General features: G+C 45.8%; 1 protein-coding gene across 13 annotated transcripts in view; it reads left to right on the top strand.

Annotated features, from left to right (window-relative positions):
• The first annotated feature begins 2,982 nt into the window (after positions 1-2,982).
• cacna1c (calcium channel, voltage-dependent, L type, alpha 1C subunit) overlaps positions 2,983-15,462 on the top strand; it is a 139,363-nt gene continuing 126,883 nt past the window's right edge. For all 13 annotated transcript variants that reach the window (XM_037459815.2, XM_037459814.2, XM_037459813.2 and 10 more), the window contains exon 1: positions 2,983-3,963. In XM_037459815.2, coding sequence (XP_037315712.2) covers positions 3,906-3,963 — 58 coding nt within the window. In that variant the 5' untranslated portion in view covers positions 2,983-3,905. The remainder of the gene's footprint in view (positions 3,964-15,462) is intronic.

The raw sequence follows: 15,462 nt of genomic DNA, 5'->3' as shown, positions 1-15,462 counted from the left end.
ATTGTTCAAAGCACCATTAAATTTAATTTTATACTGCTATATTTTCTTATTAATTTGGAGGAAAGACTGACATCGCACAAATGTAAATGTGCACACACAATTATGTCCAGGAATAAAAAGCAGCATTTAAATCATTCTTTGTGGTCTCTATTTGAGTGTGGATCCTGGGAGAAAGCTTCATATGCATATGAAGCATGTGAATCTATCGGAATTTGATTTGAGTAATAACATTGGACAGCTGTCCGCTGTCATGAGGGGATTTTCCCTTTGACTGACCACCGGTTGGTTTCCCACAGGAGATACCAGCGTTGAGTGTGCCTGCCCGGACAGAGATTCCCAGAGACCAACCGAGCCTAAGACCCAAACACGCTCACACACATACAAAGGGGGGTCGAGAACCACAAATATAGAACGCTCATAAATAGAATAGATATTCCATGGGCAGGCTGGATTGCAGAGCACATTTGTGTATGTGAGTCTGTGGGTTTGTGTGTCCCCTGGGCACCAGTGTCTGTTCCCACGACCTGCCCTCCATCCGTTCTTCCTTCTCTCAATCCTTTCTTCCGTCTGGGCTTCCACTCACTGGCCAGTGTAATCAAACAGAGGCCGCTTTGGCAGGAGAGTCGGACCCCCGTTATGAAACTCAATGTCCGTCTCACTGTCGTCTCAGTACGGAGCTCGAGGAATTTTCAATGTCTACTGCTAATTTCATGCCAATATATCCTACTCTTTTTGCAGCGGTTCCTTTATCTAAGCCGTACCATTGGTTCCCAGTCTGCAGAGTTTTATCTTTGTGGCCCATTTAAAAAGAACTGTGTTTTAGCGTCTATGTGTGTTACCCGGGATTTCCCTGCTATAGACTTCTCAGATGGATTCATTTAAATACCAGCTTGAGGCCCAAAGGGATCAAAGTATCCAATATTTCACAAAAAAGCAGAAATTACAACGAATCCAAAAAATGGATGGATGAGTCTGTCGCAGAACTTTGTCTTTAATTATTTCCTACCCCCATATAACATCTCCCAACCCCTCAAAGTAGAAATCCTTTAAACAAGCTCTGCCCTAGACCATCGATTCACTATACTAACAGTCTAATTTTGTTGTATATAGTGACATTCCGGTCACATACTCACAATTACTTACTAACTGCTTCTTTTCCCAGCAAGAAAACCTTCAATTTGTGCAACAAAAAATCAGGAAACGTTTCCATTCATTCATCAGCGCAACTATTCAACAATCCCTCCAAAAACACAGTACATTAACATACCATCTGCATCACAAAACACTATACTGTATGTCTCTCAGAAATAGACAATTTATCTATCAAATGGCATCAATAGAATAATTGACGCTGTCTCCCTGTCTTCACTACGTCTGCAGTGACACATGAAGACAAAAAGCTTTATTCTATTACAGGGTTGTGGGAGGTGATTTTGTGCTATTGCACTGAACAAATTAACCCAAGCTGGGTTGAGTCATCAGATTCACCTCCTGATTATAGCCCGCAGCGAGATTGACATGAGGCCTGCACATTGTGAAGTTCATATTCAGTGTCAGATACAAACACTTGGGGCGGCCAGTACCATAATTAGAATGTGAAAACGCTGCTCGGTGACATCAACGCACCCCGACGTATTGAGCCCGATTGTTCTGTTCTGTGAAGCATTGCCTTTTTACACATCTGACAAATCTAAAAAAGAAAACGTCCTTTGGTGTAAAGAAATGTGAGCGTAGCCATTAAAAGACAGGAGCTGCTTTTCACAATAGGTTCAATAGGTCCTTTAAAAGGCTGTGTAAATTTTGGGGGGGGGGGGGGGGAGCTTTTAACGAAAACCGCACCATGGAGGTATAGCAACATGTTGCATGCACGGTCCATCTATAGAGCCAAGCCGACTCCATGTCTTCAAAGCGTGGTCCCATTTAGCTAGGAGCTGATGCTGTTGACTATGTGTCTGACCTTTGACTCCCAAAAGGAGCTTGATTTCATTGTTGTGTTCGACTTGAAAACGGCCCCCATGCATGTCTCTGGTAAAAGACTGTGTGTGCTCCAGGGGCCAGAGCAAATTTGTTCCCGATCATTTAAGAAGGATGTCGAAACAAACTTCACCACCCTGAGGGCAAAAAGAAGAAAAAAAAGAGAAACATAATTGAATTTTATCATCCTCCAGATGAAAAGTGTTCCCGTTCACTTTTTGTACACTGACCTTCCTGAACCCATCTACTTCATACAATTTCAGTCTGTATTTACGCGGCATTCAAACGGTCTGAAAATCAGCTTCCTTGTGGGTTCTCTCTGTTTAAGAGAGCCGTGGAATGGCAAAACCAGAGCTTGAGTCATAAAAGAGTTGAAAAACCCAGATCTTTAGTGTGTGTGTGTGTGTGTGTGTAAACACAGCCTTGGCCAAAGAAAAGAGCGGGGCTGAGGCAGTCCAGATGTGCTGGGACTATGGGCAAATCAGATGGAGGTACAACATCTACCATCTCTGTTTCCTCCCGCAGAAACGAGAGTCTGTGAGCGCGGCGAGCCCGTTATGGATCGTTATCCGCCTTCTTCCCCTCCCTGTCTCTCTCTCTCTCTCTCTCTCTCTCTCTCTCTCTCTCTCTCTCTCTCTCTCACACACACACTCACTCACTCACGCGCCCACACACACTTCATCAACATTATCATCATCTTTCTCTTCATCGTCACCATCATCATCATCTGGATACCAGCCGCCGGGTTCCTCACTGTTGCCTATACAATCTCCCTCCCTCCTTATTTCTCTCTAGCATACATACACACACACACACACACACACACACACACACACACACACACACACACACACACACACACACAGCACGCACGCACGCACGCACGCACGCACACACACACACACACATCTGGAAACAGTCAAAGCGTCTACATGCACGGGGAGGGGGGGGGGGTACCTCTCTCTCTCTCTCTCTCTCTCTCTCCCCCCTCTCTCCTGGTATCACTGCAGAGCTGAGCTGCAGAGGCAGCAGAGGCAAAGAGAAGACAGAGCTCCAACTCCCGATCAGTGAGACATAGTCTGACAGACAGGCAGGCAGACAGACAGGCACACGGACTGACAGACACATGCACCGCCGGACCACCATGGACTGGATCGGGACAGAAAAACCGGTCTCCGGATGAGACAGGACGGCCTGGCTTCTGTGTTTTGGGGGAACTCTGCTGTAGATACGTGGAATAACCGACAACATATTGGGAGATTTAACCCCGTGCTACCCGTGATGGAATATTTACACTCTTCTCATTTTGTCAAATGTATCTTCTCTTCCTCCTCCTTCTCCTCCTACACCACCTCCACCTCCTCTCCTACATATCCTCTCACAATTTGACACGCTGCTGAAGATGCGCACGAATGCGTCTTTTGCGCACTTCCATTGCGACCGTCACTGACAGCGCCCGTGCTTGGTAACCTTTTGAAACCTTTCTTTTCTTAAGTCAAGTGGGGGAGAGCGGAGAAAGAAAGAAAGAAAGAAAGAGGGAGAGGGGGAGAGAGAGAGAGAGAGAGAGAGAGGGCGAACGAGGTGTGAATTGAATTGAACGCGGTGCTGGTCTCATGTTTCTTGCCTAGGGCCCGGATGTACCGAGAGATGCACCGGTGCGTTTTCCCAACCGGTTCCGCCGAAAGCTCCTTCTTTTTTCAAGCCTTCACCTCCATCATGGGGATTAGGTAATATTCACTCCATCCGAAGACACCCTCCCCATCAAGAAAAATAACGGAATACCCAAGACTGTCCGTGTCAGACAGTTCCTTCCCCCTTTCCCCCCTTTTTTAATTTCTTTATTTTTGGGGGCTGTTTTTCCTCAGCCTCTCCAGCTTTGCTTGCCCTCTCTCTCTTCCATTCGCCTATAGGGATAACGCCGGACTACATTTATGGTAAATGAAAGAAAAAACATGTACATCCCGGAGGACACCCTTGAGAACCATCAAGGTATGTGGTGCCTTTTCTACTTAAAAAAAAAAACCGGCAACATGTTGTAAGTGTGCATGGGAGTATGATGTTCTCGAAATGGGGGGTGGGATGAGGAAAGAGGAGGAGGACAAGAGAGGGGGGGGGTGAGGGGGGCGCTCTCCCCTGGTTTTCAACAGATGGACGGATGCAGTTCTGTGTTCGCCACTTTTCTTACATTAGATCTCCTCCTCAACGGTGTGCAGTTTGTGCTGCAAGTCAACACGGGGGGCCGCGGGCATCGCCACGGCCTGTCTGTTTTCTGTTGTTGTTGCTTGATTCAGTCCACACTTGTTGGTTTGATCAGGCCTGCCCGTCGAGGAACTGTGGCGTAATGGGTGGGCAGTGGTCGCACTTAGCCAACAGGCAGCTGTGGGCGGGGGACGTGTTTGTGTTGGGAAGCGTTTGGAGATTTGACAGATCGAGCCTATACCCCAAAGGCTTTCCGGGGTAAACCAAACTGGCACACATGGCTCTGCGCGTTGGTGGCCATAAGTCAGAAAACGAGCGCGCCAGACACACGCTGTTCGCCGAGGAGCTGGATATTGAGCGGCGGGCACCAATACGCGCACTCGATTGCCACCGAACCCCCTCCTCCTCCTTCTTCCTCTTCGATAATCAATAGTCGTATTTGTCAGGTTTTAATCAAGTTTGCGTCGTGTCCGCAGGACTGAAGGAAAAAAAAAGATCGCCTAGAGATGACAGGTGGCAGTAAGAGGGCCTGCAGGACTTATTCGTCTGCTCACAATTGGGTTGTTGGTGCATGTGCTATTTTTTTGGGGGGGGGGGGGGGGCGAAGGCAGCGGAAGACAGTCGGCTGATTCGCGCGAGGCACGACTGAAGTTCAAAACGCAAAAAAAGAGAAAGAAATCGAAGTGTCTAACACGCAAAACATTTGAAACGAGTGAATCGTTGTTTGGCGGGGAGGAAAGGGTCTGTTTGCATTGCGCAGTATTACGCGGCGCTCCTTCCACCCACGTTGCAGAGAGCGAAACCCAGCAACGCATCGGTTTATGGCCGACCGGACCCGGCAATTCCGCAAAGGGCTTCTTGATCAAATGACCAATACCGTCGTCACGACCATCATCGCTGTCGCCGTCGTCGTCGACTTGGTCCATCACTTCCATCACAACCACATACCTCTCTGCCTTGGCGACAGGTTCCATAGCAACAGGGGATGAGGAGAGGGGTGGCGGAGTGTGCGTGCTTGTGCGTGTGTGTGTTGTGTGTGTGTGTGTGTGTGTGTGTGTGTGTGTGTGTGTGTGTGTGTGTGTGTGAGGGGCACCTGTGTCGCAGCGATGCACATTCACCAACAGTTTGATTCCGAGGAACAACTCATCGTTACCTGCAGAGGCTGCGTGTTCCCCTAGTTTGAGGCAGGCACATTGAACCCATGGCATCACCACCCAAATGGCGAGTCTGTGTGCACTTGTGCAAAACAGATCGCATTCACGCATCATCGCATGATTGCTATATGTCATCTTAATCAATTATGTTAAACAGGGGCCTTGTCCAAACCATTGATGAGTGTTATTAGCATCACCATTGTCATAGAAAGTCACGTAACTCAAGGGAATAAAGTAAATCTTTATGGTCAATATTGCTTTCCATTCTCAAGATTAAGTCACCGTATGGCACGAGATGATCAGGGGTCACCAGTCTAATACATTAATTCAAATGTTATAGCGGAAGGATTTCAGCAACAGTTTGCGCTGGGTGAAAAAGAACAAAGCATCACATCAGGCCTGTGAAAACATGGTGTTTGTCTCATTTGTCTATTGGAGTCTATTTAGAGCAGATTTATCTCGGGCTGATACCTGGGTGGTGGTTCAGAACCACGGACAGTTCATTCTTCAATTGTCTATTGACAGCTACATGACAGTTATTGAAAAGTTGCAAAGGCCAGACATCGGCTCTGATAAATCACTGTCAGCGTCCTGCTCCTATTGTCACAGCATCACACAAGCGTAACATCCATTCATGCACTTGCACTCACTGTGTTTAGTGTTCGTATGAAACACTGTTTACAACACCTGTCCACATTGATTCATTATTTTAAATTGACCTCTTGTATTCTCTTCTTCTATCTGTTTAGAGCATTGTTAAGTGGGAGTGAGGAGGTGAAAATCGTACCAGGTAGTTATTGGGTTTTCTTCAGATGAGAAATGGAGGCCCTCCGGCTCAGTGTAGTTATTATGATTATCATTTTAACTCCAACCCAACGTGTGTACACAGACGCCAAAGCTCGGCAAACTGCTCAGACGCTGCCCTGTACCACGGCCTCTCTTCTCTGTCGACGGGGGCGAAGGAAAAGACAAATCTGTCCTTGAGGGATTCAGGGACAACAAGTCCTACCAGCAAAGAAAACACAGAGCGGAAGTTATCTTGTATTCTGAAAGCTTGTTGTTACACTTCCTGTTACGGTCAGATACTCTCTGTTATCGGTTGGCTCCCGTCTTCACACACGGCCCGTAATGCAAACAGTCTCCATGTCAAGCATGGACGCACCGATCGCTCATGTTTGACGATTTATGCATCCGCGTAATCCAACTTTTTTTTTTACAGACTGATAGCCGTGCCTGTGTCTTTAAGACAAAAGCCGCATCACAGACTGAACACGATTGGCTGACGTGCTGTTCGAAAACGAATGCCCACCTGTGGCATCTCACGTCATTTTATGTTGAACAGGGGCCATTGTTTGGAACGCGCACACAACTATGCACATACCGTACACACACACACACACACACACACACACACACACACACACACACACACACACACACACACACACACACACACACACACACACACACACACACCACTCATTACAGCAGCAGTTTACAGCAGTGTAATCAGCGAGTTGATTTTCCCTGTGGGCATTGCGCCAGAAGCATGATACCTCCGTGAGGGGTATTAATTGGTTTTCGATGGTTACCCCGGGGTGCTGGCCACCTGCCAAATCACCCCACACTAATGATTAGACTTGATATGCTCGGTGATTCCATTGAAGACACCTCAAAAGACATGTTGCAACCGCCACGCCGTGTGTTTGCTTCATATTCGGCTTCTTACACTGAGCTAATGGAATGTGCCGGGAAATGTCTCTGCGGAGGTTTATCACATGCTTAGAAAAGCAATTTTATCAAGAGCAGGTTAAAAACCCTTCCATTCATTAGCTGGACATTGAGGACTCAGTTTTGTTGAACTCATTTAAAGAGGATTCTAATTAGGAGAATCAATTAGATTTTAATACAATCTTTAGTGAAACCAGGACAACTAAGTTGTTTCTTTTTTTTTAAAAGCAATAAGGTGGAGTATTGGGTAACGTCGGACAATGTGGCCTGATGTGGCTTTGGAGGTTTTTAATATGAACAATAATAACAATGGATATGTCTGTCAATTATCCTGCATTAGCACCAACTAATTTACTCTCTAAATTGTCCCTTTGTCCTTGTTAACAGAGAGTCTTTTTAAATAAGCTTGTTTTAGCTCTGAACTACGCCGAGGGAACTTAATTTGAGTTATCTTTAATGACTGTCCTTTCTTCAAGGCCATACCCTCTTAAATAAACGTGCTTGAGATCCAGCCACAATTTTAAGATGGACCTTTTGGCCGATGAACAACAAACAAATAATGACCTCACTTTGTTCATTTTTCGCTGTCAGACATGAGCCGTTTTAATCAAACAAATTGGGTTTCAGTTTCAGTATCAATCAGAGTACAGTCACCACTGTATATGTGTTTAAGGACAGATTGAAGCAGCTGTAACCGGGATGTAATCATCAATTAAAGGCCAATCGGAATTAAATTGGGCAATACTGAGGCCTTGTAGTGTGTCAACTCAACAACAGCTGCTCTATAACGTGAAACACCAATAAGACACATGAAAGGAAGGGAAGAGGCCAGGGGAGGTGCTAACCCAAGGAGAAATAATAGAACAGAATGGCAGATTGCATTAAAAGATTTAATGCAAGAGAGATGGGCAGAGCAGATTTCATTAAAAAAAGTGTGGTTTGGTGATGGAAAACAGGGACAAAGCAAAAAGAAAAAAGGCTGGCGAGGAAACAGAGGGGACCGAAAAAAGCAAATGTAGCCCACCAACGGGGAGAAAAAAGGAAGCTGTAATAGAGAGAGGAATAAAGGGACGAAGTGAGCCAGAGTCAGAGGGATAGCCAGAGAAGTAAGGGAGCTCAGGAGGAGGCGGAGGAGGGCGAGGAGGGATGGAGGGAGGATTATCCGTGACTCTGTCTTGCTTAAGCCTCTGTTTGGGTATCGGAAATCCATGCGGAGGCCGTCCTCTGCTCTTAGCGCTATCGGGCCTCAGTCTTCATTTCTGGTGGGACAAGACGCCGGCTCGGAGGGGGGCAGCGAGCGCGCGTGTGAAACAGAGCGTGTGCAGCTGGCCGCCTGCCCAGCGTGCATCGTACCTGCATGGCCGCCACGGTCTCCACGTGTGCCGCTGTGGTAGGACACAGGTCCGAAATGAGCGGTGATTGGACACACTTACCCTCCTAGTCTATTGATCTTGCTGAATTCCCCCCCCCCCCCCCCCAATGTAAATAATGACTGCGGACCTGTAGCATCCTCTTTTATTATCCACTTTTGTACTCCCTCCCTCCCGTCTTCTCACCTATCTCACAACGTAGCACGTGCACCGCATGTGGTTGTTTGAAATAAATATTTAAAAATGGCCCTAAAAATCCTCTCAAGCTCATTGCTGGAAAAGGGTGGGCACGGTTTCCATCCAATCTTTACAGCCCTGCTTCAATTTCTCCCTCCTCAGGGTCGTCATACTGTCCAACAGCCATTATCGAAAGGAGTTTTGTGTTGATAAATATATCGGTATCTACTGCAGCTCCTCTTCCATTCCTACCGTGAGCTCACAGCAGCGAGCTCTATGAGTCGGCGTGATTGTGCTTTTCTTCCCTGAGTTTCATCTCTCAGGCAATTGAGCTTATTTTGAACCCCACTCAGAAAAATACAGCAGCTCAGGAGCAAAAACTGCTTTAACGTGTGGTCTATTGTTCAGTATGAGGGGTCTATCAATTAAACTAAAGTCAGAGGACAAAGAAACACACACACACACACATATCAAATACATGACGACATTTTTCATTGAGACCAACACGAAGAATGAAGTTACAACATTTCCTGCAAGAAATGCAGTTGTGCGTGTGTATGTTTCCCAAGTTACAGTAGAGGCTGAGAGATGGAAGCAGTCTTTATTATTCATTGCCAGCCATGCATTGCCTCTCTCTCTCTCTCTCTCTCTCTCACGTCTCTATCTTCTTTCTTCTTTCTCCTGTCTTCTCCCAGTGTCTCTCTCCTCCACCCCGTAGACTATCTTCTTTTGCTTTCTCTCTCTTTTTGTCCCCACTATCACTCACTCAGACAGACATTCAGCACTAGTTCATTTCAGGGTTTATCGTTCAGTGAGACCACATTTCCTCTCGTCTATGAATTAATCAGGCCATCTGCCCGCCTTTACAGTAACACTTGGGAAGGATTCAAAGTAGATCTAACCACAGACAGGAATCATGCAAAACATCATTTATTGTCCCCAACGGTGGAGGCGGGCTGTAAGCTCAACATACCGCGCACCGCAGAGCACAAAGTGGACAACTCACAACTCCATTACGTCCAAGAACAACTTGCGTAGTGCTCTGTAGCCAGAAGAAAATGTGCTTAGGAAATATAAACTCAAGTGATGGCTGCTAAGTAAATGCTTTATAGCCTGATATAAATCCACTGTATCTCAAGTTTTTATTTGAAAGGCTCCACCATGTGAACTTGGTACTATAATATAGTGACTATTTAGTCATTGTCACCATGTAGGCTCGGGTCACATTGATGCTTGTGCAAGTGGAGATGCTTTTGTTTTGGTTTTGATGTGAGGCTGGAAGGCAATTTGGGTAAATGTAGTCATTTTTGTGTATTCAGCACCAGTGCCTCCTGGACAAAAGCTTCTAATCAAATAGGATTTGTAAAAAAAAAAGAGAAAAGAAAGCAGCATCAAGGTTCTTTGGACTTTTTAAAGTGAACATAACAAAGAAAAACAGAAAAGAACATAGAAGCACCAAAGGGGTTTGTGAATTATTATTTTAATAGCATTGGGACAATTCACTTTACTAAATGAGTCCAGTGAAATTAGGAATGTATATGAAGTGTAATAATGAATCACATGCTGTCCTAACGACCATAATATGGCAGTGTGACTCCCCTGTGGGCAAAGATAAAAGACTAAAGATCCTTTCGAGAGGAAAAGAAGTAATGCAGCATCCCTTCGATTCACTTTAAGAGTCGTAGCTGCACCGAAAGTTTGCCACCTGACGACTCGTTTCACGTTAGTTTTGCGACAGGAAATCTAAATAGGATCTGTGTGAATAATTACAGGGGACGGACAGAGTTGATAACGTGCATAAGAGATGATCCACACAACAACGTGAGATGCGTGGTTTTAGTATCGATGGCTCTCAACAAGTCTGACACGTATCCTTTGTCAAAAGTTGCCATTCATTTGTCACTCAGGTGCTCCTTCTTAAAAGAAGCACTTTAACTCTATTGAAATAAACTATGGGGCTCGCAGACGCTTTGTCAACCGTGACTTTTGAGTCCTAAATGTATATTTCCTGCCCTTCAGACTTCCTCCCTGAATTAGCCGAAAGATTGCTGACAATTGCCACGGATTTGTGTTCAATTACACAGAAGATTGTGTTGGCGCCGCCTTCTAGTTAAAAATGTTTGCTTGTCGCATTGTATTGCCTGGCATGAATAAATGCAGACATGATGTTGACTGTGATGGATTACATAACTGAGTTTCAACATTCTACAAATTGATTTTCTTCCTGAGCGGTGAATTTGGTGAAAAGTTCACTTTCCACCACATTCACTTGGTCCAATCTAAGCTCCGCCCACTTTAAACAAGGGAGAAACGTTTCAGACGCGACAGCCCAGAAATCTTTCACGTGAACGAACCAAAACTGTTCCAAAAAAAAAGTTCAGAGAAAAAAGATGACAGTATGAAATGCAGATCATTTATAGCAAACGGGACACATGAAGTTAAAGTTAAGAGTGTGTAGAGGAAGGGAGAATGAGAGAGGGAGGAGTAAAATGGATGGAGCAAAAGGACGGAGGAAATGAGCCCGAAGAACCAAGCTCTCACCTATCCAGCCGCTAATTTGAAAGCAGGAAATCAGAGTTGGAATCATGTCGCTCCAAGTGTCTCTTCTTCGTAATTGAAGTGCCATAAATGATTCCATTTTGTGAACAGCAGAAGGCTTTTAGGCTGCCATTAGTATATCTTTTTAACCCCGGTGCTCCAGCAGAGAACAAGTGTTTTTGTCAAATTGAAGCAGCGGAACAAGGCCTCTTATTCCCAACAAGCTGCTACTGATTGTACACAACATTCAAAAGGTTTCGAAAAGTCTGCCGCAGCGTATGTCTTCTCAGCAGCTTGCATTCGTAGATGTTTCGCTATCCTCTGTGGGAGGCAGCGTCACACCTAGCTCCCTAAAGGAAGCGTGCCGTAAGTGCTCCCTCGCTCGCTAGTAAGCGTTGCGTTTTCCCTCTTTATCTTCTGCTTCTGCTCATTTTGCCGGTTCTCCCTCGCAGGAAGTGAGGTTTGAAGCACAAAGGATGTACAGCCATGCGTTTTGGGTCGGGCCTCTCGGGTTCCGCCAGTCTTGTTAGAGGATCCTCTGGTGGGCTCGTCATGGATGGATGGCTGCACCACAGAGAAGGTGGTCTGTCACACACACACACTCGCACACAAACTGTGCCGTGAGCATCACCCTGCTGGGTGACAGCAACTTGGCAAGATGGATTAAACTAAAAGTGGAGTGCTTATTTGTGTGTGTGTGCCTCTGGATGTGTGTGGAAGTGCGTTCTTGGGGGGGGGGGGGGGGGGGAGGGGCGATTTCTTCGCGTCTGGGTCTGATGGCTGTCAAATCGCTTCTTGCCGCTAAGAATCACAAAGGTAACAAAAGCCTCTAAGCACTTTCTGTTACTTTTCTTAGTACGGACCCAGGTAGGAAAAGGTTAAGAAAGAATTCAGCATGAGAGAAGAAGGGGCAGTCGGTGAAAAGACGACACGCACAACGTCCGCATCCAATTTGGGATAGAAAGGGATAAGACTGTGTTTACTACTCCAGACGTTTCCCCTGCATATAACCAAAAGCCTGCTCCAAGGTGAACGGATCGCAAAGAGAAACCAGAAACGGCGATGGCAAAGTCTTGTCCCTCTGCTGCAGAAGCTTTTCATAGATATTATGTTGTGCGCTGATTGGTACAAATCAAAAATAGACGTTGCCATTTATAGCAGCGCTGTGCTTCCATGTAAGACATTGAAGAATAAGTAATCATACCCAGGGGGCCTCTCCAACACGATGCGTTTGATGTCGCCTCGTTCTGTTCATCTTGCGGGCCGCTGAATGTTTGGAAACCATTTAGACGTTGAAATTAGCACCACGTACTTTAATTTAAAGGGTCAATCGAAACTCTGCTTGCTTTGTGTTAAAGTATCAGGCCCAATCGGAGATAACGCTGATGACAAGTCCCTCCGGAGACATTTTGGTTGGAAGGTCTCAGGAGTTCTGAGTGTACCTTCAAAGTGCTTGACACTGCCAGCACATGATTCTCCAATAAGATCAATACATTTCACAGAGGGTTGTGACCTGTTATTATGTTGTTTGAAATGATTACTGCATTGAATAATATCTACTTTGGTCCAAGCACCAGCAAAGTCGGTAGCTTTGTAAATGCAAACCTTGAGATGTTGATCTTCCATCTCTTTTCCAGCGCCTTTTACTGCTTCATCCTGGGCTCTTGTTTCCTTCGTGCTGCCGGATAAGTTTGCATTTCTGTTGCGCTCCGTCCCATTCTTTCCTTCAGTCGTCACCATAGCGACCGGTGCGGGAACCCAGAAGATGAAACTAAGGTTATGAGTCTTCAAAAGAACCGTCTCTTCCCTCCTTCTTTCACACACCATTGGCCATTTCCTCTCTTTCCTCTTGCTCTCTACCTTCATGCCTCAAACTCTTTCTTCCTACAAAATTGCGAGTTGTGTAATTTCTTTTCCCCTCTATTCCTTTTAAGACAAGGATAAGGTCTTCCTGTAGGAAATGACCCGATTATATAGGCCATCAGAGTGTCCTTGACTGCCATATGTGTGCAAAAGAGTGTGTGTCCTGCTATCCCGTCTATCTAGGCCAGTCTTGATGTGGGTGCTCCAAGGACCACTTCCCCACAGACCACATTGTATGTGTGTGTGTGTGTGTCAGGGAGAGAAAGAGTGAGTTAGTGTGTATCTCTGTATAGAGCAGTCCACTTCCCAAAAGACCAGGCTCACTTTCACACTCTGGAGTCATAATGGCTAAAACAGGCCTGCTCCTACAACGGAGTGTGTGTGTGTTTCCACCTCCGAAAGCTGTGTCCGTAACCGGCTCCAGAAAGAGGAGGGGGCTCGATTAGCTCTCTTCATGTGACATTTTGTTGCTTGTTGGATGTCTGACTGAAATATCGGCACCCTAGAAGTGAATTCATGTATTCATATATTTTGTGTCACGCCACCGTTTCCATGTCGGCCTTCCTCCTTGCACAAAAATTGATTCTTCATGTGTGCGCCCGTGGATTATACCAAAGTCACCCGCTATGGAAATCAGTGAGTGATCACACACTCCATTTCAGCCGGCTGAGGGGAGATAGTGGGCGGGTTGGGGCATCAGATGTAACTGTGGCTATTTGTCTTTCCTCCTGCACTCTTCCTACTTATTCCCTTCTATTCATCTTCTCTCCCTTTTTTTCTCCACTCTCCACCCTTTACCCCAAACTCTTCATCTCCTCCTTTATTACTGTGATTTGTATTCTGGATCAATACCGCCGAAAGAGGGAGAGAGAGACAGAGACAGAGAGGAGACGATGGGGTTTTTGGGGGGGGGGGGGGGGATTGGCTTGGCGCCTGTAGTGATGTCATCAGAACAGGAGGCGATAACGTTGTCTGTTGTCATGTCAACCAAAAGAGATTTAACATACTCCCAAAGGGAGAGATAGATCAAAGGAGGGGATGGAGGGACGGTGAAAGAGAAATGATGGTAACACGTTGTGATGTGAAGAGTCTCGTTATGATTTTACACGCAAAATGCACACTCGCGATGATGTTACCCGTGTTAGATACACAGCTCAGCCTGTTCGCGGTGCGATAAAGTTGATGATTAACGACATTACCTCAACGTGGCAGAAAGGGTAACTATGGCGATGCCACGTTAGACAAACACGGTGCTCCGACTGGGGGGGCAGACGGAGAGAGAGGAGATTTCTTTGTGAGTGTTCTAGTGTCTTGATACTTTGAGGCCAGAATACCGCTTAAACCTTCAAAGGGTCACCTCACATAAATATAATGGATGGCTAGGATGGCAGGAAAGAATGACATAACGGCTCCTCTATTTGTTACTGGAACCGTTTCATGGTCACTCACGCATTAAGTTATTCCATGTCCTGGTTTCTGAAAGCTGTAATAAAACCCACACTTCAAAACAATTTCCTTCATCCTCATTTCCCTCTGACCCTTCATCCATCCACCATCCAACTGATCACCTTTTTCTCCCGCCTGCTCATCCGCGGTTAGCGCCGAGCTTCATTTCTCTCTTCCGCCCCTGCCCGTGTCCTCCTACCCTCCCGTTTTCCGTCCCCCTAGTTCTTCGCTAATGAAAAAGATGATCTGCTCGGGGGCCTTTTTCCTCTCTATCAATATTCTATGGCAATTGTCAGAGCTGTGTTATTAACAGTGACACAGGGAAGTATGTCGCGCTTCTCAGTCCTCATTTGCACGCGGTAAATGTAAAACACGGCACACGGGTGCCGTCACATGAGCGCACTGACAGATATCCGTATGTTTAACTGAAGCCAGTAGGTCATGCATGTCACGATTGAGCTCTGTGATTGGACGATCCGTCTGGGAAAGAAGTGCTTCACATCATCCAATGAGCGACTCTCGAGGGACAACTCGAGGGGGGAGTTAGGTTTTCTGCTGTGGCGTTGACTTCTATTGGCTGTGCACAGGTTTTTACAATCCACTGGTAAATGGGTTGCACTCATAAAGGTATGACAACATTATCAAACCATTCGGTTGTCTTTTTATTGTTACAGATAAGTAGCTTACTAACATGCCCTTTAGCCCGCTTTTGACGATTCATAAGCCTCTTGCCTTGCAAATTGTAAAAGCCCCTCAAATCTGTCATTGTTCAATATAGTGTCTTAAAAAAAAGCCCCAAGTTAAAGTTTTTTTTACAGGGTACGCTGTGTCAAATTTAGACTGTAGTCCTCAGGGTTAGGGTTAGATTTGGGTCTTGTACTATTCATTCATTATTGCTCAACGTTAGCAAAACTCTGTGTATAATATAGTAATGGTAGTGTTCATTCTCGTGCTTAATATAACTATGGTTGCTGAACTGAATATTTTCTGGGGTGGCGTCCGGTTTCTTA

Source organism: Pungitius pungitius, chromosome 2 (genome assembly GCF_949316345.1).
Source record: "Pungitius pungitius chromosome 2, fPunPun2.1, whole genome shotgun sequence".
Lineage (NCBI taxonomy): Eukaryota > Metazoa > Chordata > Actinopteri > Perciformes > Gasterosteidae > Pungitius > Pungitius pungitius.
Note: the sequence above shows the minus strand (reverse complement) of the source record. Positions and strands in the feature narration are given on the sequence as shown.